At 46.7% G+C, this 27,988-nt stretch overlaps 1 protein-coding gene across 2 annotated transcripts; it reads left to right on the plus strand.

Annotated features, from left to right (window-relative positions):
* Nucleotides 1–356: 356 nt before the first annotated feature.
* On the plus strand, nt 357–27,988 carry RNF145 (ring finger protein 145). Of its 2 annotated transcripts, XM_069763495.1 has the most exons (12): nt 357–606; nt 3,275–3,490; nt 5,814–5,922; nt 6,233–6,324; nt 7,598–7,833; nt 8,105–8,280; nt 13,917–14,057; nt 14,150–14,332; nt 14,410–14,557; nt 16,410–16,766; nt 26,115–26,365; nt 26,429–27,988. In XM_069763495.1, the coding sequence occupies exons 2-12, from the start codon at nt 3,307–3,309 to the stop codon at nt 26,685–26,687; spliced, it is 2,136 nt and encodes a 711-aa protein (XP_069619596.1). In that variant the 5' UTR covers nt 357–606; nt 3,275–3,306; the 3' UTR covers nt 26,688–27,988. The 2 variants fall into 2 exon arrangements, with proteins under 2 accessions (XP_069619596.1, XP_069619594.1); XM_069763493.1 differs by having other exon boundaries at nt 26,115–27,988.

A 27,988-nucleotide genomic window follows, 5' to 3' on the forward strand; every position in this document is an offset into this window, starting at 1 on the left:
TCTGCAGCCTCTGTTAACAGTGGATGTAGCTGGCTGCAGAATGAGTAAACTGAGAAACCATCAGTGAGCTATTGCTGAAGGTCCAATAGGAAAGTCTTTAGCCCTTGTCTCATGCTGAGTTGCTCATCTGATTTATGACTTCTTCAAAGTAAAACATGAGGAGAACAAAGAGCCTGAGAAAAGCAAAGGGTTCAATAGCCTCCTGTGTAGTCATTACTGTGGTCTTGTCTGGAATCTGCGTGCGTGCTTTGGATTTTGCGCATGCGCGCTCACCGACACACGCCTTTCCACCAAGGTGCCAGTATGTGGGCGGGGTTGGCCGTGTTGGCTGAGCGCGCAGGCGCAGTGGGGGGCGCTGTTTGTTATTGTGGGCGGGTTGCGGGCTGTGTGTGGATGTGAGCGGCCCGGAGGGTTGTGGTGGCCGGAAATCCGTGATAAAGAAGAGCTCGGAGAAGGGGCGCCCGGACTGACCAGAGGCCGCCGCTGTGCGGACCGGCGGGCGGGGAGCAGCTGTCAGCAGGCGGCGCTGCGCCGTGTGACGTGAGCGGAGAGCGGGCCGCAGGCCTCAGCTATGGCTCCCGGGAGACAGTGAGGAGACGCAGACAGGTAGAGGCTGGTGTCAGGGGAGGAGTGACGGCTGCTGCCGGTGATGGGGGCCTGTGCCAGTCCTGTGCCAGCCTGCTGCTGTGTGCCATCTGCCCTGTGGGCACTGGCTGCCCCCGGAGAGGCCCTGACTGACACATGGAGGGGCTGAGGGCAAGTGAAGGAGAGGCCTGGGCTCTGTGGGCGAGCGACTGAGGGGTGCCGGCTCCGTGGGCGAGCGACTGAGGGGTGCCGGCTCCGTGGGCGAGCGACTGAGGGGTGCCGGCTCCGTGGGCGAGCGACTGAGGGGTGCAGGCTCCGTGGGCGAGCGACTGAGGGGTGCCGGCTCCGTGGGCGAGCGACTGAGGGGTGCCGGCTCCGTGGGCGAGCGACTGAGGGGTGCCGGCTCCGTGGGCGAGCGACTGAGGGGTGCCGGCTCCGTGGGCGAGCGACTGAGGGGTGCCGGCTCCGTGGGCGAGCGACTGAGGGGTGCCGGCTCCGTGGGCGAGCGACTGAGGGGTGCCGGCTCCGTGGGCGAGCGACTGAGGGGTGCCGGCTCCGTGGGCGAGCGACTGAGGGGTGCAGGCTCCGTGGGCGAGCGACTGAGGGGTGCCGGCTCTGTGGGCGAGCGACTGAGGGGTGCCGGCTCCGTGGGCGAGCGACTGAGGGGTGCCGGCTCCGTGGGCGAGCGACTGAGGGGTGCCGGCTCCGTGGGCGAGCGACTGAGGGGTGCAGGCTCCGTGGGCGAGCGACTGAGGGGTGCCGGCTCCGTGGGCGAGCGACTGAGGGGTGCCGGCTCCGTGGGCGAGCGACTGAGGGGTGCCGGCTCTGTGTGCGAGCGACTGAGGGGCGCCGGCTCCGTGGGCGAGCGACTGAGGGGCGCCGGCTCCGTGGGCGAGCGACTGAGGGGCGCCGGCTCCGTGGGCGAGCGACTGAGGGGCGCCGGCTCCGTGGGCGAGCGACTGAGGGGCGCCGGCTCCGTGGGCGAGCGACTGAGGGGCGCCGGCTCCGTGGGCGAGCGACTGAGGGGCGCCGGCTCCGTGGGCGAGGGTTGTGGGCGATCAAAGAAGGTGCCGTGGGCAAGCGACAGTGGAAGCGAGCGACACAGAGGTGTGGGCGCCGTTGGGAAGGGATGGCGAGGAGCAGGTGCCGTGGGTGAGCAGCGGAGGGATGTGAGCAATGGAGGGATGCGGGTGCTGTGGGCGATCAAATGAGGTGCTGTGGGCGGGCGAAGCAGGGGTGCAGGCTCCATGGATGATCAGTGGAGGTGCTGTGGGCAGGCGTTGTAGGGGGGCGCAGGGGTGAGGTCTACGTTGGTGAGGGGAGCTGGCGACAGAGGGGCCGGGGGCGTCGTGTACAAGTAATGGATGGTCCCACGTGATGTGGAAGGACAGGAGGGTGGTGTGGGGTGAGTCTGGGAAGCCAAGGCAGGACCTTGGTTTATGAGTCTTATGGTGGTTTACACACAGGGGGTGGGAGTCTTCTCTTTGCACGTGTGAGTAGCTAGGGGGCTGATGTTGAGGGATCCAGAAGACAACGAGGGATCACCAATAATGCAGCAACAAGTGCGGAATATGAAAGAAAGACTCATTAATCCAAATATTGGTGCGACCGGTCTGAGCATCCATCCTGCTGCCTTTGTACATACTGTAGGATGAGTGTGGATACTTTGCACCAATGTCCTTAGTGGTGCCGACGGGGCTGTGTTGTGACCTCGACGGTGCTGGTTTGGGCCGTGTGCCGTGGCCTCGGCGGTGCAGGTTATGACTTAGTGCCCCGATGTCCCGGCCCGCTCTGTCAGTGATGCCTATAACTGTTTGTTTTACCGCTCGGGGTTTTCCTTTGTTGCTTTAATCTTCCTGCCCTTTTAATGTTGGATTAGGTAAACGTTTCTATTATATAATCGCTGAGTTGGCAGCTTGCGCTCAGTTTCCATCGTCACTTCAGCCATTATCATGTTGGACGAGATTTTTATTTTCAGCTGTTGGATGTAGCTTTCTTGCCTGACTCTCCGTCAATGTACAATCGCTGTCTCTAATATTTTAACCATGAAAAGGGGGATAAGTGGCCACCAGGCACCTCTGCCTATCTGAGTGGGTAACGCAAACATAGAACTAACATACTGTATGCCCCAATTCAGCTCTGCTACATCTGCACTTTGGATGGGAGCGGTCAGACAGCGGCCTCCTTATCTCGCTGACATACAGGAGCGGTGGATGCTTCCTTGAACTTTCCTCTGTGATGAGTCTTGAAGTTATCACATGGATGCATTGTACCAGACCGGAACGACGTCACGTTTTCTCATCAGGTTATTGCCCTTTGGTGCTCCGTCCCCTTCACGGTGCCACTTGCACTGAGGTTGCTTCATTCCCAGTATTCCACAGATCAGACCACCTCCATATAATGATACCTTTTACCTTTGAGAATGCCCCTTTAATCTGTAAAAAAAACCATCACTTGAAGTCATTTTTTTATCTTAAAGAATCGTCCCGTTATTCTTGGGTTTTTTCAGGTTATAATAGGATCACCTACACCCCGACGCGCGCTGCTAATTCTCTGGATGTTTGTGGCTCTGCTAAACATAGTAGTTCACAGGTTTCTCCCCGCTATATATAGAGCCGTGTAATCCTCAGACGGTCTGTTTATGTGATAATTAACACTTCCTATCTTTGTGCTTTTTTTTTTTTTGCAGCTTGCCTTTAATTCTCTCCAAAGGGAACCAGCATGGGCGCAAAAGAGAAACTAGAGGCCATGTTGAATGTGGCCTTGCGTGTGCCGAGCATCATGCTGCTAGACGTCTTGTACCGCTGGGACGTCAGCTCCTTTTTCCAGCAGATTCAAAGAAGTAACCTCAGCAACAACCCTCTCTTCCAGTACAAGTACCTGGCGCTCAACCTGCATTATGTCGGTACGTTGAGTCCGGGATCATCTTTCTGCTTCATGTTTTTAGCTCTTTCACATATCTATGGAGGGAACATCCGGTATATATATATCGATATGGCCGGCCTTTGCATGTTACTTGCAGGTCGGTTTCCCTCAAGTGAATGGGACTGAGTTGTGGTACCGCCATGGCCACGTGTGAGGTGGTACCGCCATGGCCACGTGTAAGGCGATACCTGATGCTGTAGCATATACTACATACTGCTGATTAGTGGAGGTCCCACAGATCACACTTTGGTCCCTAAATGCCACATTAAACTGAATGATGAGTTGCCGTAAGATCGTTCATTTCTCATCAATGGTCAAAATGTAAACGATTAACCAATTGTCTCTTTCGCGCTGCCTAATATTCCACATCGTTGGCAGCACATCTCTCCCTGTAAGCGGGGGATGTGCTGCTGACGTTATGCAAGCTGCATGTGGACCAAACAACCAATGGTGGTGATCAAACCTACCGATTGTCCCAGATTATAAAGTATATTAGATGTTACTCGGCACTGACGTGTAACGCCGGGGAATGCAGTCACTGAGGTGTTCGGCTCTGCCATTTAAGTTGGGTATGTATAGGTGTGGTCTGCAAATATGTGACTGCATCATGGGCATAATTGCAGAACTTAATGAGGCCTAAGAGGTATCGGCTCTCCTTGTGGAGAGTAACATGCTTGTCTTACCAGTGTAAGGAGACTTATAGGCCATGCAATGCTCCGCTATGAAATGATATGCAAATTGCCTCTTCAGTGAGGGGAAAGACTAGAACTCTAGCGCCACCTATCGGAAGTAGCAATCCTAAAAGTCAATATTGACCCTTTCATCAAGCCTTGCCACATGACTTGGGATAAAAGGCAAGCCAGATTTGCAGACACGTGTTTTGGACTTTTTTCTCCTCATCAGTGCAATGCAAGAGGTCTAATTTGGCAAGCCATATACAAAGGCGCCTTAAAGGGTCAATATTGCTGTGTAGTATTGCTACCTCCAGTAGGTGGCGCTGGTCTTCTTTCTTTCTGAAAGGAACATTTTCCGAACTTAATGACAATTATTCCAGAGATGAGGAGCCCCTAGACACGTGCATGCTTGGGCCGGACTCCATAGTGCTGATCCCAATGGATCTCTAGCTGTCACACTACAACTTCCAGCATGCCCTGGGGCCTGTAGTTTTGCAATGGATTGCTGATTCATTACATACGGGCTCTGTAGCTGTTCATTACTGTCATCACTATCGAAGCTACCGCCTCACCAACACCGGAGCTCCTGCAACCCTCAACCTATTGTCTCCTTCCCCATAATCCTGTAGAATGTAAGCACACAAGGGCAGGGTCCTCGCCCCTCTGTATCAGTCCGTCATTGTTAGTTTGTTTACTGTATGTGATATCTGTAAGTTGTATGTAACCCCTTCTCATGTACAGCACCATGGAATCAATGGTGTTATATAAATAAATAATAATAATAACCTCATAATGTGCACTGCAGCTGCTGCAGAACATCATAAAGAATAATATAGTAAAGAATATTCGGATTCTCCTGTATTTTTGGGTGTTGATGGGATCATAGCTGCATTGCAGCCGTCAGTTCAGGAACTAAAAAAAAAAGAAAAAGCTGAAGTCAGGATGTGACCAAACCACCGGCGCCTTCGACACTTCAGAGTGTGTTTGCAGAACTGCTCGTTCCCACTTCTCAGCAGACTTTATCACATGCCAAGAAAGTTTCCAGGCTGTAAGTTACTTGGAAAAATGAAGTAGTTCTGTATGTAAGTCTCAGCCGGAGATATATATGTGTGTGCAGATTTTCGAAGAAGAGCCTTGTTCTAACCGAGGGTCTTCGGCGTGCTCGAAAAATATGTTTGAGTCCCCACGGTTGTATGTCCCCTGCATGTTCGAACAGCCGCGGGGACATGAACATACTTTTCGAGCATGCTGAAGATCCTCGGTTAGCACCTGAGCATGCTCAGATAACACCTTATCCCAGCACTTCCGCTCCTCACTGTTAGTAACGTATGATACGAGAGTTTCCTCTTTATGGCTTTACGTTGGGCTATATATGGTACAGATCTGATAAAACCTTATCACGTTCCTTAAAATAGAAGCCGCTCTGAAGCTGTAAGTTTTACGACGTGTCCCTTTCACCTTCGCGCGGTCGGCTCGCTCTGATCTACGGGTCAGCATCTTTCCTGCCTCCGTTGCACGATCTGCTGACAGGACACCCATCGTATCGATCGTTTATCTCTCTGCACCTCATGATTATTCCGGTCACATCGTTCTTACAGATTTGTTCTTTTTTGTTTTATCTCTCTGCAGGTTACATCCTGAGCGTCGTCCTATTGACTTTACCTCGACAACACCTCGCTAAGCTGTACCTTTACGTCGTCACTGCTTTACTATTGTATACCGGACACCAGATTTCTAGGTGAGGTACCCTGCAAAATAAGTACACCCTAGACAAAACTCTGGGACATGCAAGTCAGTGGAAACCATCAAGCTGCACTCGGATGACATCTGAGTGCGGTCCGGTTTTTCACAGACTGACAGAACAGAGAAGAAATGTTTTTATTTTTCTCATCCGAGAAAATCGGATCACACTCTGGTCAACCTAATTGGAATGATTTTTCTCTGATGAGGCCGTAGAGGTTTGCCAAGGCAAAGACGCACCTCTGCGACATCCTATGCACTTTACACACACTTTTCTGAACCTGCGGTTTCCATTTTGTGTTTTTTAGGGACTATGTCCGCAGTGAGCTGGAGTCTGGTTACGAGGGCCCGATGCACCTAGAGCCCCTGTCTATGAACAGGTTCATTACTGCGCTAGTAGGTGAGTGCCGTCTACTACTAGGCTAGTAAGGAAGTGGGCAAAATCATTAAGGAGACGCCCGGTTTCACACCTTTCATCCCTGATGTCCGGATCGGCCGCTGTTCTCCTCGCACATGCTCATGGGGCGTTTGTGTTAGGAGACCCTGTGACCGATCCAACATGGAAAGCATGTCATTACCTGGTGACTACTAATGGGGTGAGAGAAGCTGGACCTGCGGCCACCAGCTGATGGCTTATTTTTCTTAAACCCTTGACTCCCCAGCGATTTTCAATTTTCGTTTTTTTTTTTTTAACTTCCCTTCATCCAAGAGCCATAACTTCTTTTTTTTCTGGTCACCTAATCATCGTAGGGCAGATGTTTATTTGTATAACACCATTGATTTTACCATATCGTGGACTGGAAAACAAAGTGTGTTGAAATTGCAAAGAAAGTGCAATACCATAATTGTTTTCTTGGGTATTTTATTTACCATGTTCACTATATGGTAAAACTGACCCAGCAATGTGATTCCCCAGGTCAGTACGAGTACACAGATGCCAAACATGTATGTTTTTTATTTTAGGTAGTAAAAAAAATGTTCTTTTGTCGCCTTTTTCCAAGACTTGTAATGTTTTCATTTTTTGTAATCTGGGGCTCGGTGTGGGTTTATTTTCTACGCCCTGAGCTGACTTTTTTTTTACGGATACCATTGTGGGGTAGATGCGTTGTTTTGCCTTTTATTTCATTTTATTGCAATGTTGCAGCGGCCAAAAAAAAACAGAACTCTAGCTTTTTTTTTGTTTTTTGTTTGTTTTTTGTTACACCGTTTACCTATCGGATTTATTTTATTTCTTCATCGGACTTTTACAAATGTAGTAATTCCCAATTTGTTGGTTTTTTTGTTTTTATTTTTATGGAGGTGATTCTCACACACACCCCCCCCCCCCCCCCCCTCCTCCATTTTTAAATTTAATTTTTTATTTTTAACATGGTCTTTAAAAGTCCCCCTTAGGGGACTTGAAGCTGCGGTCATCCAATACTATACACAGCAGTGCTGTGTATAGTAGAAATCCCAATCTCTTATGTACGCCGGCGATCACAGGGGGATCGTAATGACATCAGCCTGACCCCCGTCTGTCATGACAACCCATGGGCGCCCCGTGATTACGTCACAGGCACGCCGATGGGCGGGAGAATGGTCGTGTTCCCCGCCGGCGCTTGTTAAATGACGCTGTCAGAAGTATTTGTAATGTCTGATCTGATGGTCACGGTGCCGCCTCGCTTACCTTGCAGGCCAGCTGGTCGTCTGCACCCTGTGCTCCTGCGTGATGAAGACGAAGCAGATCTGGCTCTTCTCCGCTCACATGCTCCCCCTGCTGGCTCGTCTCTGCCTTGTCCCAATGGAGACCATAGTCGTCATTAACAAGTTTGCCATGATTTTCACGGGACTGGAAGTGCTGTACTTCTTAGCATCCAACCTGCTGGTGCCCTTTAATCTCGCCAAGTCCGCGTACAGGGAGCTGGTGCAGGTAACACATCATCGGATATGACACGTTCCCCCTAGAATGACTCCTGCTTATCAGACGTGGCCCGACTCTCCCCCACCCGTTAGATATTAATATCCTTATTATATCCTGCCAGTCACTGCCATTATAGTCTTTTCTAGTTGTGGTGGAACTACAACTCCCAACATGCCCCTATAATCACAGGCTGTTCGTTGTGGCTTTGCAGTGATTTTCAGATCACCTGGCAGTATAAGGACACATGACTGATTCTTTCATCCATATTGTAACCTCGTAGGTGGTGGAAGTCTACGGCCTCCTGGCCCTGGGGATGTCTCTCTGGAATCAGCTGGTGGTCCCCGTCCTGTTCATGGTCTTCTGGCTGGTCCTGTTCGCCCTTCAGATCTACACGTACTTCAGTACCCGTGACCAGCCCACCTCCCGCGAGAGACTGCTGTTCCTCTTTCTTACAAGGTATTTAATCGTTTCATAAAATTACGATAAAAGGGTTGTCCACGTCTCCCATCGATCCCTACAGCGAGGAACATGCCTGACCATTGCTCCATTCACAGTCTGCTGGGTACAGTCCTCGGCTCCCCATCAGTGCCATAGAAGTGAATGGAGCTGTCGGAGATACCGTGGATCGATCACATACTTATAAGGGTCAGAAGGTCTAACCCCCTAGATTCTGCAGTTTCAGCTCACCCTGGCATCTATAGCAGTTAATCTCTCAGCACTTACAATTGTGAGTCTTGTAGATCCGAAGATGTCACCCCTCATCATATCCATCGTCCGTAAACTGCTCCATGTTTATTTCGGTTGCTAAGGTGCGGCTGATCCGAAGCAGATAACGTAAGTGACCTGTCAGACGCCGACCTCAGATCCAGGACTGGAATGTTACTTCGTCAAAGAGCCGGACGCTAATTGACTTGGAAAGTTTATTACATTCCAGAGATATCCTGCCGATGAGCGAGCACGGCGCCTTGTGTAGCCTGATTGCATGCAGTCACTTTATATACCCATGTCTCATAGTGTCCAAGATTGAAGGTAGACCTCAGTCCATCGAGTTCATCCTATAGCCCAACTTGTTATTTCAGAGGAAGCTAAAAAACCCCATAAGGCAGACACAAATGGCTCCATATTAGGGGAAACATTACTTCCTGCCTCACATGCCGAAATCAGACTAGTTCCCTGGATAAACACCCCATCGCAGAATCTAGTGCCCATAACCTGTAATATATTTATCAAGAAAGGCATCCGGGCCCCCCCTTTGAATTTTAGTAGTGAATCAACCATTACAATATCATGTGGCAGAGCTCCATAGTCTTACTGCTTGTACAGTAAAGAATCCATAGTCTCACTGCTCGTACAGTAAAGAATCCGTAGTCTCACTGCTCGTACAGTAAAGAATCCATAGTCTCGCTGCCTGTACAGTAAAGAATCCATAGTCTCGCTGCCTGTACAGTAAAGAATGCATAGTCTCGCTGCCTGTACAGTAAAGAATGCATAGTCTCGCTCTTACAGTAAAGAATCCATAGTCTCACTGCTCTTACAGTAAAGAATCCATAGTCTCACTGCTCTTACAGTAAAGAATCCATAGTCTCACTGCTCTTACAGTAAAGAATCCATAGTCTCGCTGCCTGTACAGTAAAGAATGCATAGTCTCGCTGCTCGTACAGTAAAGAATCCTTAGTGTCACTACTCTTAGGCTATGTGCACACGTTCAGGAATTCTTGCAGAAAGTTCCTGAGCAAAACTGGACATTTTCTGCAAGAAATCTGCATGCGGTTTTTGTGCGTTTTTTTTTTGCGGATTTTTCCGGAGGTTCCCAATGCAATAATATAGTGGGAAATCTGCAAAAAATCAGCAAAATTAATGAACATGCTGCGTATTTTACCGCAATGCGTTTTTTTTTCTCGGAAAAAAACGCATCATGTGCACAAAAAATGCGGAATGCATTCTAAATGATGGGATGTGTAATGTATGCGTTTTTTTCGCGTTTTTATAGCAAAAAATCTGCTAAGTGTGCACACAGCCTTACAGTAAAGAATCCATAGTTTCTCTGCTCTTACTGTAAAGAATCCATGGTCTCACTGCTCGTACAGTAAAGAATCCATAGTGTCACTGCTCGTACAGTAAGGAATCCATGGTGTCACTGCTCTTACTGAAAAGAATCCAGTCTCACTGTTCTCACTGTAAAGAATGCATAGTCTCTCTGCTCTTACTGTAAAGAATCCATGGTCTCACTGCTCGTACTGTAGAGAATTTGTATCTATAATTGTGATTAAACCTTCTTTCTTCTAGATGCAGAAAACACACACACACACACACTCTGTGGTTTCCGGATTTAGAAAAAATCCCACCTCTGATCTCCATGAACAAATGTTTCCGGTTCAGAATCTTTGCTGATATAAATTGTGCATTTCATTTAGAGCAAAGTAAAGCCTCCATGATTGTTAGAAACCAAAATCCTCAACCAATTATAGGCTGGAATCCGGATTGCCCCCAAAAATTGAAGTGAGAAAATGTAAAAGTCTCGGGCAGATCCAAATTGTGTGGATTTAATCCCGGCAATTCCCATTACGACTCTGTAGTCTATATATGTGTGTGTATATACGTGTGTGTGACTCCCGACGTGCCAGTTTAAGATAAAAGTATTTCATCCTGGTAAAGGGGGTCACTTGGCTAAGATGTGGTGGTCTCTACTTTCTCCAAGAATATACCTAACCAGACCTTCACTGACTCACCGTCAGACCAGTCACGCTGCATTATGATTCATTATGGAGTCTCCAGGCTCTTTCACGCCTGTGAATCTGAACCCATCTATGAAGAGCGCAGGTCGCCAATGGTTGACCTGGCAATTCTGGTGTCTTCTGGTGAGGTGGACCGTTCACCACCAGGCCTCGTGCCACCATCATTGATTGTAACCCTGAGGTTTTGCACACCTCTAGCTGCTGTAGGTCGTGTTATGGGAGCTTTGGCTCAGCTTCTCGCGCTCCTCCTTGCACACAGGAGCAGATTGAGGTCCTGCTGTTGGGGTGAAGTCCTTCTATGACCACCTTACCCACTCATGTCCTGGTATCTGCTCCATGCCTTCAACACTCCTTATGGCGGATGTATAGATGAGCCATCCTGGAGGAGCTGCAGATAAAGTCTCATAATTGTGCTAATGGCAGGGATACTAGGAAAACCAGAGAAGGATCAGGAGAGCGGGATGGTCAGTGCCCACCACCTGTACAACTATTCCCTTTTGGGTTGTTTTTTGTTCCCTCCATTGCCCCTGTTGTAACTTTTGCATCCTAAATGGACTGAATGATGTCCCTGAAGTTTGGTGGACTTGAGTTTGAGGTCATGCAGCACTTTGTATATAGAATTTTGGTGTTTTGCTGCCTTCTTAGACCGGAGCCGAGACCTTGCAACCACATCTGATCAGTGAGTTCAGCCTCTACGTCTCCACCCAGTGGTAGGCGCTGCTGATAATTACCGGTGATTGATGGAATCCTGACTCTCCATCATAGTTTTCCTAATCCTCTCGCCCCCATCCAGAGGCCACCTCACATTGCACCAGAGGGATTCACAGAACCTTATCTCCTGAAGACTCCTCATCACGGCTCCGGCCATAAATCCTTCAGTTCTGCCGTGTGGTCCTCCTGCGCTTTGACAGTAAACAGGTTTTCCGTGCGCTCCGTGCTCTACGTGACCCATTTACTGCACATCAAATATTCACTCATTTTCCACTTGACATCTGACGAGCCAGATGGGAACAGAGCAGACCTGTAACGCTGGTAGTGCTGGTGCACCTCTGGTACCGTCCGGGGTGAGCGAGGGATCGTGTGTCCCTGGGGAGAGCGAGGGATCGTGTGTCCCTGGGGAGAGCGAGGGATCGTGTGTCCCTGGGGAGAGCGAGGGATCGTTTGTCCCCGGGGAGAGCGAGGGATCGTGTGTCCCCGGGGAGAGCGAGGGATCGTGTGTCCCCGGGGAGAGCGAGGGATCGTGTGTCCCCGGGGAGAGCGAGGGATCGTGTGTCCCCGGGGAGAGCGAGGGATCGTGTGTCCCCGGGGAGAGCGAGGGATCGTGTGTCCCCGGGGAGAGCGAGGGATCGTGTGTCCCCGGGGAGAGCGAGGGATCGTGTGTCCCCGGGGAGAGCGAGGGATCGTGTGTCCCCGGGGAGAGCGAGGGATCGTGTGTCCCCGGGGAGAGCGAGGGATCGATCGCGTCCTGTGGGATCAACGTGATCCTCCTGTACAATCACTGTATAAAAAAATAATAATGCCTGTGAGCTGTGCTCGTGTGGTCCTGTAGGTGCTACTTATCAAGGACTTGTATGAAAGTAGAAAAACATGGCTGCTCTCCTTCAGACACAGCGCCACCCTTGTACATAGGCTGTGTCTGGTACTGCTGCCGGACTCACTTCACGTGAATAGGATTGTACAGCAGTATCAGTCCAGGCCTCTATGTAGGTGGTCCGTGCACATCCGCACTGATGTGGCAGGATCAGAATTATTTTAAAGGGGCTGTCCGTCTGCTACTGTGATTGTCATGAGTGATCCTTACGGTAGGTCAGTATAGTATTAGTGGGGTCAGACACTGGGCACCCCCTCCGATCAGCTGTAATGACCACTGCCCAGTTGAAGAGAATAGGAGCTGATTACACAGTGTGCGGCGCTGTGCTGGTCGCTCCACCGGAGATCATAATGTGCTTGGTGTCAGACCCCCACAAATCTTACAGGGATCACCGTACCTAAGGATGGGACGTCATTCTAGAATTGGTAGAAAACCCCTTGAATGTGCGTCCGGTCTGTATAGGGGGAAAAACGGGTTTGTTTGCTTTTTTTTTTTTTTTGCTACTATGACAGAGCCAATAGGAAAATGTTTAATGCAAGTTATACACTGCCTTTCTATGTCCATTTTTCACTAAGTTCCACCCCCCCCCCCCAAAAAAAAAAAAAAAAATTCACAGTATTTACTCAATATTGTGCTGTTTTTCTCCCATAGAACTTTTTTTTTTTATTTAAAAAAAAAAAAAAGTCTTCTCTGTTAGGCTTCAATCAGATGTCTGTGTTCCATCCATGGATTTCATGGCTAGAACACGTATCCCTTATAATCGTTCTGGCCGTTCACATGTTTGTTTTTTGCATTCGTCAGCAAAACAAGTCCTTTTTTTTTTTTTTTTTTCCTTGTATCGACGTTATGGATGTAAAGCGCCCATATAAGTCTATGGCTCCATGAAATCCATGTGATATATCTCCTGTTGCGAATGGTGGATTATATTATCGTGTTTAGAGAGGTGTTATCAGTCATTGTACAGGAGGAGGAGGTGGTGAGCTGTGACATCACCTATTGTGAATGGTGGATCCTGTGTTATCTACTGTATATAGAGGTGTTATCAGTCATTGTACAGGAGGAGGAGGTGAGCTGTGATATCACCTATTGTGAATGGTGGATCCTGTGTTATCTACTGTATATAGAGGTGTTATCAGTCATTGTACAGGAGGAGGAGGTGAGCTGTGATATCACCTATTGTGAATGGTGGATCCTGTGTTATCTACTGTATATAGAGGTGCTATCAGTCATTGTACAGGAGGAGGAGGAGGTGAGCTGTGACATCACCTATTGTGGATCCTGTGTTATCTCCTGCATATAGAGGTGTTATCTGTCATTAGGTCTAGTAGTTGACCTTTCCCCCTATTGCTGTCATTAACATGATCATTACAGCTTTTTGTTTTGGTAATGCCACATTCTCTAGATCTCTGCTTGCTGTAATTACCAGTGATTATTCCTGTTTCTTCCCATCCCAGAGGCTGCAGATCTGCATCGGCCGCACACCCCCCACAGCTGTGACTTTGCAGCAATGTATTCAGTGTAGTCCTAAATACACCGGCAGCACAAACCTCTATCTATGCAGGATTGTCCACACTGGATGCATGGATGCAATTGTAGCAAACCCTCAGCTGTGAGGATCTTGTTCTCCAGCGGTTTTCCGCTTTGAAGGGTAACCGCTCCTGTTTGCGACAGCAGAGATCTTGAGTTTGGAGAGTTGCAGACGTGTAAACCTCGACGTTGGAGTCTCTATTATTGATGTCTGCATTTTTTTTTTTTTTGCATTGCAGTATTGCTGAGTGCTGTAGTACGCCATACTCGCTCCTTGGATTGGTTTTTACCGTCTCGTTCGTGGCTCTCGGAGTGCTGACCCTCTGCAAGTTTTATCTGCAGGGATATCGGGCCTTTATGAACGACCCTGCGATGAACAGGTGGGTGCACGTCGTCTCCCGTCCATCATGACCGGCCAGTATGGGGGATGTATGGTAGAAATGTGTATTATCATGTCCTCGCTCTCCTCCAGGGGGATGACCGAGGGGGTGACCCTGCTGATCCTCGCTGTGCAGACGGGACTGATCGAGTTACAAGTGGTCCATCGCGCTTTCCTCCTGAGCATCATCCTGTTCATAGTGGTGGCCTCCATCCTGCAGTCCATGCTGGAGATCGCCGATCCCATCGTCCTGGCTCTGGGGGCTTCTCGAGACAAGTGGGTAAAGTTCAGATCCAACGGTGTTCGCTGCGTCCCAAGAACAGAGAAACGTATGTGTATATCTCGCCCTGCAGGAGTCTGTGGAAGCATTTCCGAGCCGTCAGCCTCTGCTTGTTCCTCCTGATCTTCCCTTCTTACATGGCCTACATGATCTGTCAGTTCTTCCACATGGATTTCTGGCTCCTGATTATCATATCCAGCAGTATCCTCACTTCTCTGCAGGTAAAGGTGTCTAAACAATATGTCTCCTGCGATCCTCAGCAAGATCCCCTGGATAAGTGCGACCCTCCGATGTGACTTTCTGCAGCACTCCACCCTCCCTAATGAGAACACATGCATGCTCGGACCAGCCGAGAATGTATGGCGGAGCCTGGAGAGATGGCCGACTCCTAAGGTTTATGGGCACTGTAAGGAAAGAAGGCTATGATGTAGTTATCACCAATGTGTGGAATAGGTAATCGCCTATTGATCAGTGGGGGTCCCACCACTGGGGCATAATTTTATCCCCCATAGAGTGGCAGTTAGCTTGCTACCTTCCCTATGGGGCTTCTGTGCATCTGCATTGAGAATGAATGGTCCATCGGTCGGGCATTCAACTTGCCCCTCCATTTTCCAACCTGGCGATCGGTGCACACAGAAACACCCACCCATCAGCAAGTTCTCACCTATGGTTCAGATACATAACTTGTTTTCACTGCACAACCCCTTTAAATCCTTTGTAGCCTTCCTTTCTTGCGGTGCTATCTGCAGGGTAAGTGACAACTTATTGATCCAGGGGGCGCTCCAACTGCTGGGACCTGCACCTACCAGCAGATCGGGGATGAAAATTAGAGTGTCGGTGCACATGTTCGACCACCGCTCCATTCATTCCTTACGGGGTGGCCAAGCACCAGACTCTATTTATTTTAAACTTCCAAAAACTGACCGCCAAATCCAAACATAGACTAAGTGTGAACAGGTGCTGAACCTAGAGTCACCAACTCGTATACTCTCAAACAAAAAGGCAGCACACTGTAGCGCCATAGCATGTAAAAATGAAATATGAAAATTGAATTGCATTACTGCATTCTAAATAAGAAAAATATAAAAAATATGAAAGTTTAGCGCATAAATTGGTCAATTCATGTGTACCTGGAAGCCACGATAAGGCATTTCTCGTTTCCAGGACCTAGCAATGCCTTTCCTCACTTAGAATAAAGTTTTCATCTGTATTGGAACATAAATCCTCTGTTAGACTAAAATCTATATCTCTGTGGAGGGGTAGTGGTTCTGCTGGGATTAAAAACATCCGTGGCTAAAAGGCGGAGTGCTCAGTCAGAAGGCTAATGAGTACAAACTTAAAAGAACTGACCAAATCGAAACATAGACTAAGTGTGAACAGGTGCTGAACCTAGTCACCAACTCATGTACTCTCAAACAAAAAGGCAGCACTCTGTAGCGTAGATGAGGACTTTATTCTAAGTGAGGAAAGGCATTGCTAGATCCTGGAAACGAGAAATGCCTTGGCGTGGCTTCCAGGTACTGCTATTTATTTCAGACACATAGAGAATGAATGGAGCAGTAGTTGGACGTCCACGTGGATAACAGTGCCTCGACAGGGATAAAAGCTGTCCATTCTGCCAATCTATGTGCGTCCCAGAAGTCAAACCTCCATGGATCAGTACGTTTTCACTTGTCCTGTGGATAGGCGATAACTTCTTTTCACTGGACAACCCCCTTTTTAAGTGACAATTTTTTTTTTTATCTGTTTGCACTCACCACTACAGGGCGCTGACTGCATCTTTAGGGTTTACTGGCCTTAGAATACATGCAGTAAACTCCTGAGCTCCCCCTAGTGGCGGCTGCAGGCAGACAATATTTATCTAGTGGATTAGGACCTCCGACTACTCACTAAGGACTGAACTGGTACAAAGTGTGCTCCTCAAAACAAGCTAATTATACGCGATGGCGTCTCACCTTCTAGCAGATCACTTGCTGCTCTGTTAGCCGTACATCTGGGTAGAGGTTGTGATGTACGGCCGCTCCATCATGGCGCCGGCAGATGAAGTCTTACAGTTTGTCTCTTCACTCTCAGGTTCTGGGCACTCTCTTCATCTACGTCCTGTTTATGATTGAGGAGTTTCAGAAGGAGCCGGTGGAAAACATGGACGACGTCATTTACTACGTGAACGGCACTTACCGGCTGCTGGAATTCCTGGTGGCTCTGTGCGTGGTGGCCTACGGGGTCTCGGAGACAGTGTTCGGAGAATGGACCGTCATGGGATCCATGATCATCTTCATTCACTCGTACTATAACGTCTGGCTGCGGGCACAGCTCGGATGGAAGAGCTTTCTCCTGCGCAGGGACGCAGTGAATAAGATCAAGTCCTTACCCACCGCCACCAACGAGCAGCTGGAGCAGCACAACGACATCTGCTCTATCTGCTATCAGGTAGGTGCCCCTATAGATCGCGGACCACCATTCATATCCAGCATCAAAGGCTTCTATGAAATGCTGGAACCACTTTGGTACGGCTCAGAGGTTTCTATCTCTGAAAATCCGTGGACGCACCTCTGTGTGACAGGGCCATTTCCTAAAGCCCCCTACACATTAAAGTCTTCTAAACCCACTTACCCTGTAATATTTATGGGGGAACCCTGACTCACCCCATACAGAAAACTAAAGGGAGACCAACATATTCCACAGCACATCACGATCAGTGGGAGGTGACACGCAATGGATCTAATGGAAGAAGTCTATAACTCGCTCATAGCGACTGCTCCACTGGAGTACCTGCCTATTAAATGCAATATATGACATGTAATGTTTAATCTGTCCTGAGGGGGGTGATCGTTCAGAGCACAGCGTCTGTCACTGCCCCTGACTATTGTATCAGGAGGGGGGGTCCTGTAAGGCAGAGATCTGGTATTCTGTACAATAGCATGGTGGTGCTAATTAACTCTTGCCCGGGAAAACCATTAAAGTGGTACTCTGGGGAGATAAAACATTTTTGTACTGTCACTGTCCTCATAAAGATGAGATGCGCACAGTTGTAATTCAGTGTGACAGCAGCTGCTCCTCACTGATTCCCCCTCCAGTCTTGGACAATGTCACATAGCAAAGAGGTTGCTCCTCGCTGTGAGGAGCAGCCAGCCAGCCGCCTGATATTGTCTCCTTCACTGCAGGGCTACTAGCAGGTAACAGGCCATGCCCCCTCACCTCTGACTGCAGACAAGGAGACCTTATCAGGGGGCTGGTGTGACAGGAGCTGCTCCTCACTGCTCACCCCTCCATCTGGGACACTACAGCAGTGTGCAGCTCCCCACTGTTATCAGCCAGTCTCCTGATAATAGCTGTTTCTCTATAGAACAGGAGCCGTGACAATGCCCCCTCTCCTCAGGCTGGCTGTTCCTCACAGGGGAACAACACACTCGTGTGTGTGTGAGACAATTTGTTCCAGGCAGGAGGGGGATACATTTTTTTTTTTTTCTTTTTGCTAATCACGTTAAATCTTGCAATTTTCACACTGACCACTAGGCCTAGTGTTAGTCCCCTACTCCTTATTTGTAGAAGGGTTATTATCTGAGCATGCTCTAATCTGGGTAAAAGTCACAAGTCGCCTCCTCCTCCCTTCACAATGACATCACGTATTGTGAATGGTGGATCCTGTGTTATCTACTGTATATAGAGCTGCTATCAGTCATTGTACAGGAGGAGGAGGTGAGCTGTGACATCACCTAGTGTGAATGGTGGATCCTGTGTTATCTACTGTACATAGAGGTGTTATCATGGTTAGCACTGCAGCCTTGCAGCGCTGGAGTCCTGGGTTCGAATCCCACCAAGGACAACATCTGCAAAGAGTTTGTATGTTCTCTCCGTGTTTGTGTGGGTTTCCTCCGGGCACTCCGGTTTCCTCCCACATTCCAAAGACATACTGATAGGGAATTTAGATTGTGAGCCCCAATGGGGACAGCGACGATAATGTGTGTAAAGCGCTGCAAAATATGTTAGCGCTATATAAAAAATAAAGATTATTGTACAGGAGGAGGAGGTGAGCTGTGACATCACCTATTGTGAATGGTGGATCCTGTGTTATCTACTATATATAGAGGTGTTATCAGTCGTAAACCTGTCAGTGATGATAATGAGACTGCTGAGTCATTTATATAGAACGTGTAAATCTAGTATATACAGAGTGGGGAAAATAAGTATTTGATTTTGCAAGTTTTCTCACGTACACAGAATGGAGAGGTCTGTAATTTTTATCATAGGTACACTTCACCTGTGAGAGACAGAATCTAAAAAAAAAAATCCCAGAAAATCACATTGTATGAGTTTCACATAATTAATTTGCATTTTATTGCATGAAATAAGTATTTGATGCAATAGAGAACCAGAACTGAATATTTGGTACAGAAACTTTTGTTTGTAATTACAGAGGTCAGACGTTTCCTGTAGTTCTTGACCAGGTTCGCACACACTGCAGCAGGGATTTTGGCCCACTCCTCCATACAGATCTTCTCCAGATTTTTCAGGCTAGGCCACTCCAAGACATAGACATGCTTGTTACGGAGCCACTCCTCCTTAGTTATCCTGGCTGTGTGTTTCGGGTCATTGTTATGCTGAAGACCCAGCCACGACCCATCTTCAATCCTCTTACTTGAGGGAAGGAGGTTGTTGGCCAAAATCCCACAAATCTCCCTTGACCTCATCCATCGTCCCTCCCTTGAATGCGGTGCAGTTGTCCTGTCCCCTTTACAAAAAAGCACCCACAAAATATGTTTCCCCCACCATGCTTCACTGTTGGGACGATGTTCTTGGGGTTTTACTCCTCCTTCTTCTCCAAACACGGCGAGTGGAGTTGATGCCAAAAAGTTCTATTTTCGTCTCATCTGACCACATCCACAGTTGTTGCCTTCTCACCAAGCTACTTGCCTATTGTCTGGTAGCCCGTCCCAGCCTTGTGCATGTCTACAATTTTGTCCCTGGTGCCCTTAGACTGCTCTTTGGTCTTGGCCATGGTGGAGAGGTTGGAGTGTGATTTCGTGTGGTCAGGTGTCTTTTATACAGGTAATGAGTGCAGAGTAGGAGGCTTCTTAAAGAAAAAACTAACAGGTCTGTGAGAGCCAGCAAGTTCTTGCTGGTTGTTGTGATCAAATACTTATTTCATGCAATAAAATGCAATTTAATTATATAAAAATCATACAATGTGATTTTCTGGATTTTATTTTTAGGTTCGGTCTCTCATAGTTGAAGTGTACCTAAGTATCCAATACTTATTTTCCCCACTGTGTATATGTGTATGTATGTATGTATGTATATGTGTATATATATATATATATATATATATATATATATATATATATATACACACACACACACACACACACACACACACACACACACACACACACACACACACACACACACACACACACACACACATATATGTACACATATATATACACTAGATGGCAGCCCGATTCTAAAGAATCGGGAGTCTAGAATCCATATATACTTTATTTATTCAAATGTAAGAATAATACAATTAATAAATAATAGTAAGAAAGAACAAAAATAATAGGCAATATATGGAGAAAACACCAAACAAAAGTTCAAAATTGGTGTGAAAATGTCACTGAACCACTTCACAACTAAATATATATAGTTTTGGTAAATGGTATTATCATTTTTTGACGAAATTCGGCAGGAGCTTGAAGAGCAACGTCACTGGGCCGCCTCCACGCAGTAGAAACTTGCTGTGAGGTAAAAATTCAAAAATCACACCAAAATGGTGGGCGGAGTGTGTCACAGTACGGCACGTTTCTGATTGGTCGCTCGCAGCAGGCGGCAACCAATCAGACACTGGACACTGTTGACGTCACTTATCTCCGGACATTAGCTCCGGACATTAGCTCCGGACATTAGCTCCGGACAAAGCCACGGAAGTTGGCACAAATTGCAGGAAGTCTTATTCTAGGCAATTATATATTAGATCAGAAACGTGCCGTACTGTGACACACTCCGCCCGCCATTTTGGTGTGATTTTTGAATTTTTACCTCACAGCAAGTTTCTACTGCGTGGAGGCGGCCCAGTGACGTTGCTCTTCAAGCTCCTGCCGAATTTCGTCAAAAAAAATGATAATACCATTTACCAAAACTATATATATTTAGTTGTGAAGTGGTTCAGTGACATTTTCACACCAATTTTGAACTTTTGTTTGGTGTTTTCTCCATATACTGCCTATTATTTTTGTTCTTTATTACTATTATTTATTAATTGTATTATTCTTACATTTGAATAAAGTATATATGGATTCTAGACTCCCGATTCTTTAGAATCGGGCTGCCATCTAGTATATATATATAGATAGATAGATAGATAGATAGATATAGAGATATAGATATATAGATATATATATATATATATATATATATATATATAAAATCTCCTTTAACATAAAAACCTGATTTGAAACAATAAGTCATTTTCTGATGACACATTCCCTTTATGTCAATTATTCCTGGGTAAGAAACACACTGTGACTAGAGATGGGTGAACCCGAACAGTAAAGTTCGGCATCTGTAATGAACACCTACTGTTCAAGCACGGACTTCACCAGGAAGTCCATGTTACTGTTCAGTTTCGGCACCTCGAACACGGGGTGTTTGTCGCACTGTCATGTGAATGACAGCGTGGCAAACAATGCTTCTGATCGGCGGCAAAATCATCAACGTCAGTCAGACAGCCGCTGTCAAATGAGAACGTGAGTGCGCAACTGATCGGAGGTATAAAGATTGTCTCACTGGTGTCAGATGATGGGACTACTGCTCCCATGAGCCAACGCCTGCTGCCACAGGTGAGAGCAGGAGCGGCTGATGGGAGTATTCATCAGCTGGCCCCTGCTCTGTAAATAAATAATTTAAATTAAAAAAAAAAAAAAAAACAGCGTTTGTTCCCCTGTAATTTTGATAACCAGCCAGGCAAAACTCACAGCTGGGGGCTGCACCCAGTCAGCTTCAGCAAGGCTGGTTATCAAGAAAAGAGGGGTCCTCACGCTGTATTTTTTAACCCCTTAATCCCATATGACATACTATCCCGTCAAGGTGACCTGGGACTTAATTCCCAGTGATGGGATAGTACGTCATATGCGATCGGCCGCGCTCACGGGGGGAGCGCAGTCGATCGCGGCCGGGTGTCAGCTGAATATCGCAGCTGACATCCGGCACTGTGCCAGGAGCGGTCACGGACTGCCCCCGGCACATTAACCCCCGGCACACTGCGATCAAACATGATCGCAGTGTGCCGGCGGTATAGGGAAGCATCGCGCAGGGAGGGGGCTCCCTGCGGGCTTCCCTGAGACAATCGGTACAAGGCGATGTGCTCACCTTGAACCGAGCGTCTCCCTGCAGGCCCCGGATCCAAAATGGCCGTGGGGCTACTTCCGGGTCCTGCAGGGAGGTGGCTTACCAAGTGCCTGCTCAGAGCAAGAGCTGGTAAGCCAGGAGCAGTGCACGTCAGATCGCTGATCTGACACAGTGCTCTGCAAAGTGTCAGATCAGCGATCTGTCACTATACAGTGATGTCCCCCCTGGAAAGTAAAAAAGTTTAAAAACATTTTTTTTAACCCCTTCATGACCATGGGATTTTTCATTTTTCCGCGTTCGTTTTTCACTCCCCTCCTTCCCAGAGCCATAACTTTTTTATTTTTCCGTCAATTTGGCCATGTGAGGGCTTATTTTTTGCGGGACGAGTTGTACTTTTGAACGACATCATTGGTTTTAGCATGTCGTGTACTAGAAAACGGGAAAAAAATTCCAAGTGCGGTGAAATTGCAAAAAAAAGTGCAATCCCACACTTGTTTTTTGTTTGGCTTTTTTGCTAGGTTCACTAAATGCTAAAACTGACCTGCCATTATGATTCTCCAGGTCATTACGAGTTCATAGACACCTAACATGACTAGGTTATTTTTTATCTAAGTGGTGAACAAAAATTCCAAACTTTGCTATAAAAAAAAAAATTCCGCCATTTTCCGATACTCGTAGCGTCTCCATTTTTCGTGATCTGGGGTCAGGTGAGGGCTTATTTTTTGCGTGCCGAGATGACGTTTTTAATGATAGCATTTTGGTGCAGATACGTGCTTTTGATCGCCCGTTACTGCATTTTAATGCAATGTTGCGGCGACCTAAAAAACGTAATTCTGGCGTTTGGAATTTTTTTCTCGCTACGCCGTTTAGCGATCAGGTTAATGCTTTTTTTTAGTTGATAGATCGGGCGATTCTGAGCGCGGCGATACCAAATATGTGTAGATTTGATTTTTTTATTTTTATTGATTTATTTTGATTAGGGCGAAAGGGGGGTGATTTAAACTTTTATATTTTTTTTATTTTTTTCACATTTTTTTTTTAACTTTTTTTTTTTAACTTTTGCCATGCTTCAATAGCCTCCATGGGAGGCTAGAAGCAGTCACAACCCGATCGGCTCTGCTACATAGCAGCGATCTGCTGATCGCTGCTATGTAGCAGAAATGGAGGTGTGCTGTGAGCGCCGACCACAGGGTGGCGCTCACAGCTGCCGGGGATCAGTAACCATAGAGGTCTCAAGGACCTCTATGGTTACAATGGAGACGCATCGCCGACCCCCGATCATGTGACGGGGGTCGGCGATGACGTCATTTCCGGCCGCTCGGCCGGATGCGGTAGTTAAATGCCGCTGTCTGCGATTGACAGCGGCATTTAACTAGTTAATAGGTGCGGGCAGATCGCGATTCTGCCCGCACCTATTGCGGGCACATGTCAGCTGTTCAAAACAGCTGACATGTCCCGGCTTTGATGCGGGCTCCCCGCGGAGCCGTGCATCAAAGCGGGGCTTCTGACCTCGGACGTACTATCCCGTCCGAGGTCAGAAAGGGGTTAAATGTGTAAAAAAAAAAAAACTAAATAAAGAGAAAAAAAAAATTGTTCCCATAAATACATTTCTTTATCTAAATAAAAAAAACAAACAATAAAAGTACACATTTAGTATCGCCGCGTCCGTAACGACCCGACCTATAAAACGGTCCCACTAGTTAACCCCTTCAGTGAACACCGTTAAAAAAAAAAAAAAAAAAAAAAAAAGCGAGGCCAAAAAACGCTTTATTATACCGCCGAACAAAAAGTGGAATAACACGCGATCAAAAAGACGGATATAAATAACCATGGTACTGCTATTTTGGGGTTGGGGTTAGGGTTGGGGCTACAGTTAGGGTTTGGATTACATTTACAGTTGGGAATAGGGTTGGGATTAGGGGTGTGTCTGGGTTAGAGGTGTGGTTAGGGTTACCGTTGGAATTAGGGTTAGGGGTGTGTTTGGATTAGGGTTTCAGTTATAATTGGGGGTTTCCACTATTTAGGCACATCAGGGGCTCTCCAAATGCGACATGGCGTCCGATCTCCATTCCAGCCAATTCTGCGTTGAAAAAGTAAAACAGTGCTTCTTCCCTTCCGAGCTCTCCCGTGTGCCCAAACAGGGGTTTACCCCAACATATGGGGTATCAGCGTACTCAGGACACATTGGACAACAACTATTGGGGTCCAATTTCTCTTGTTACCCTTGGGAAAATACAAAACTGGGGGCTAAAAATAATTTTTGTGGGAAAAAAAAAGATTTTTTATTTTTACGGCTCTGCGTTATAAACTGTAGTGAAACACTTGGGGGTTCAAAGTTCTCACAACACATCTAGATAAGTTCCTTGGGGGGTCTAGTTTCCAATATGGGGTCACTTGTGGGTGGTTTCTACTGTTTGGGTACATCAGGGGCTCTGCAAATGCAACGTGACGCCTGCAGACCAATCCATCTAAGTCTGCATTCCAAACAGCGCTCCTTCCCTTCCGAGCTCTGCCATGCGCCCAAACAGTGGTTCCCCCCACATATGGGGTATCAGCGTACTCAAGACAAATTGGACAACAACTTTTGGTGTCCAATTTCTCCTGTTACCCTTGGAAAAATACAAAACAAGGGGCTAAAAAATTTTTGTGCAAAAATTTTTTATTTTTTATTTTCACGGGTCTGCGTTATAAACTGTAGTGAAACACTTGGGGGTTCAAAGTTCTCACAACACATCTAGATAAGTTCCTTAGGGGGTCTAGTTTCCAAAATGGTGTCACTTGTGGGGGGTTTCAATGTTTAGGCACATCAGTGGCTCTCCAAACGCAACGTGGTGTCCCATCTCAATTCCTGTCAATTTTGCATTGAAAAGTCAAATGGTGCTCCTTCCCTTCCAAGCTCTCCCATGCGCCCAAACATTGGTTTACCCCCACATATGGGGTATCAGCGTACTCAGAACAAATGGCACAACAACTTTTGGGGTCCAATTTCTTCTTACCCTTGGTAAAATAAAACAAATTGGAGCTGAAGTTAATTTTTTGTGAAAAAAAAAAAAGTTAAATGTTAATTTTTTTAAACATTCCAAAAATTCCTGTAAAACACCTGAAGGGTTAATAAACTTCTTGAATGTGGTTTTGAGCACCTTGAGGGGTGCAGTTTTTAGAATGGTGTCACACTTGGGTATTTTCTATCACATAGACCCCTCAAAATGACTTCAAATGTGATGTGGTCCCTAAAAAATATTGGTGTTGTAAAAATGAGAAATTGCTGGTCAACTTTTAACCCTTATAGCTCCCTAACAAAAAAAAATTTTGGTTCCAAAATTGTGCTGATGTAAAGGAGACATGTGGGAAATGTTATTTATTAAGTATTTTGTGTGACATATCTCTGTGATTTAAGGGCATAAAAATTCAAAGTTGGAAAATTGCAAAATTTTCAAAATTTTCGCCAAATTTCTGTTTTTTTCACAAATAAACGCACATTGTATCTAAGGAATGTTACCACTATCATGAAGTACAATATGTCACGAGAAAACAATGTCAGAATCGCTGGGATCCGTTGAAGCGTTCCAGAGTTATAACCTCATAAAGGGACAGTGGTCAGAATTGTAAAAATTGGCCCGGTCATTAACGTGCAAACCACCCTTGGGGCTTAAGGGGTTAATTATTTAAATTATTCTGGCTGTAGGATTAGTAATGGATAAGCGTCTTATAGATGCCTCGCCATTACTAATCCGTGAGCTTGATGTTACCGGACAATACAAAGGTGACATCAACCCCACAAATATGAACCCCATTTGCCACCGCTACAGGGCAAGTGGGAAGAGCCGGGCAAAGCACCAGATTTGGCGCATCTAATAGATTTGCATTTTCTGGGCTTCGGACCTTTTTTAGACTGGCGGGGCCAATATCCATGGCCCCTTACCAGCCTGGGAATACCAGCCCCCAGCTGTCTGCTTTAGCAAGGCTGGTTGTCCAAAAATGGGGGTGCACACCAAATAATGATTTATTTAAATAAGTAAAAAATACAACTTGGTGACCCCTCTATTCTTGATAATCAGCCTTGCTGACAGCTGAGGGTTGCAGCCCCCAGATGTCAGTTTTGCCTGACTGGTTATCAAAAATAGTTTTTTTTTTTTTTTTTCTTTTCATGTCAGTGGGCTCATGCTATCATTTGACAGCGTGGGAACCGTACCTGTCTCACCGGCGGTGATGATTTTACCGCCGATCAGCAGCCGTGTTTGCCGTGACATCATGGATATGACAACGTGGTGAACACTGGATGTTCGGGTCCCCCATGGGGTCCGGGTACTGTTCTAGTGGCTGAACCCAAATGTTTTATAACATCCAGGTGCCCGCCCATCTCTAATTGTGACAAGCGATAGATCTGCATTTCTACCTTTAATGTAAAGGTTGTTGTCTCCTTTTTCGCAGGACATGAATTCGGCCGTCATCACCCCCTGCTGCCATTTTTTCCATGCTGGATGCCTTAAGAAGTGGCTGTACGTGCAGGAGTCCTGCCCCTTGTGTCACTGCCAGTTAAAGTCTCTGTCCCAGCAGGCGGGGGCAGAGACTGGAACTATGGTCAACCCGGCCCCTGATGCCAGCGTACTCAATCCACAAGCAGAAAACAATTCTGGGGAAGTACAAGGCAACATGGCCTCTGCTGAGCCGAGTGGTGCAGCCTCCGCGCCGAGTGGTGCAGCCTCCGCGCCGAGTGGTGCAGCCTCCGCGCCGAGTGGTGCAGCCTCCGCGCCGAGTGGTGCAGCCTCCGCGCCGAGTGGTGCAGCCTCCGCGCCGAGTGGTGCAGCCTCCGCGCCGAGCAGAGACACGCAGTCCACAGAACCTACAGAGACAAATCCAGAACCCATAGGGGGCTGTCTACAGGAAGACATGGGGGGGTACGACAGCAGGGAGGAACTCGCGGGCCTTTCGGATGCTGCGCAGGCCGAGGACTTCAGAGAGAAATGTTTCTTCCGCAGCAGAGAGGTTTATGGGGTGATCTGATTTTGAGCTCTGTCTGCTGGGACTTGTCATTTCCAAGCCAAATCCCATCTTAGCCACATGCGGTATTTCGCGGTTCCCGGAGATGACGTGAAGACTTTAGCACTGACACTCATCAAAGGCGTATGCAAAATTCCCCCCCCCCCCCCGACCCCCCCCCATGTGCAAATTTTTTATTTATTTTTATTTTTTTATTCCATTTTTAATTACATTTTCTGTATTGAAAGCAGAAAATTAAACCCAATCGTATAATCCCTTCTAACCGCTGCCAGCCACTGCCAATGGACACGAGCGCTGCTTACGCTGATGGGTGCTTTCCATGGTGCGGGAATTTTTTTTATTTTTTTTTTTTCCTGGAAATTTAATTCTTTCGAATCGGGAATATCAGACCATCAACGTTTACACACAAGCAAATCATGTTTAATTTTTTTTTTTTTTTTTTTTGCTTTTTGGGAATTTTACCTAAAAGCATGGGGAAGGTTGACACGGCTATTGTGGAAAAAAAAAAAAAGGGAGACTGCACGCTTGCATGCTCACTTGCTCGCACTCAAGAAAAACAAAAAAAAAATACAACAATCTGGGAAAAATTAAAAAGGAAAAAAAAAATCGGGGCATCACTGTAATATAAAATGATGGACCCCGCCAAATATTTTTTATTTTTCGGTAGCATTGCAGTTCTGTTCAGCCCTTATATGAAGTATAATTGGAGCTCAGGTGATCATGTAACCATGGGATGAGCGTCCACTGCACAGAAACGGGGCTTGGCGGATCGTATTTCTGCAGTCTTTTTATGGAAAAATAAAAATACAGTGTTAATGGCGATATTTGCACTTTTTGGAAATGAGTACATACTTCTGGTGTACGATCAAATTCAGCAAATGCCATAGTGAGGCTCTCGGTAGAGCTAGCACCTTGATGATATATTTTTGCTTTTTTTTTTTTGTTTGTTTGTTACTTTTTTCTTTGTTTTTGCCCTGGCCAGAAATGTTGTGTTTTAAAAAAACAAAAAGTAAATAATTTTTACATTTGATTATGGCTTTAGGTGGAAGAAAAAAAAACTTATCAAAAAAAGAAAAAAAACAAAACTTTTTTTATGTGAATTTTGATATAAAAAAATAAAATAAATAAAAACCATTAATTTATACTAGTATACATTGGCTGTAAAGAGGTTGAGCTGTCGATCGATCTCACTGATGTGACTTTTTATTTTAGAGAAATTTTTCATTTGCTCTCTTTTTAGTGGTACATTTGGATGTAGACTGACGGACATAGCTGAATGTCTTAATAAATTATATTTAAACATG

This window comes from Ranitomeya imitator, chromosome 4 (genome assembly GCF_032444005.1).
Source record: "Ranitomeya imitator isolate aRanImi1 chromosome 4, aRanImi1.pri, whole genome shotgun sequence".
Lineage (NCBI taxonomy): Eukaryota > Metazoa > Chordata > Amphibia > Anura > Dendrobatidae > Ranitomeya > Ranitomeya imitator.

Coding starts and splice junctions, on each gene's coding strand:
- RNF145 (XM_069763493.1), top strand. CDS start 3,307: ATGGGCGCAAAAGAGAAACTAGAGGCCATGTTGAATGTGGCCTTGCGT. Junction 6,325..7,597: donor GTTCATTACTGCGCTAGTAG/GTGAGTGCCGTC, acceptor CTTACCTTGCAG/GCCAGCTGGTCGTCTGCACC. Junction 16,767..26,114: donor TCTGCTCTATCTGCTATCAG/GTAGGTGCCCCT, acceptor CCTTTTTCGCAG/GACATGAATTCGGCCGTCAT.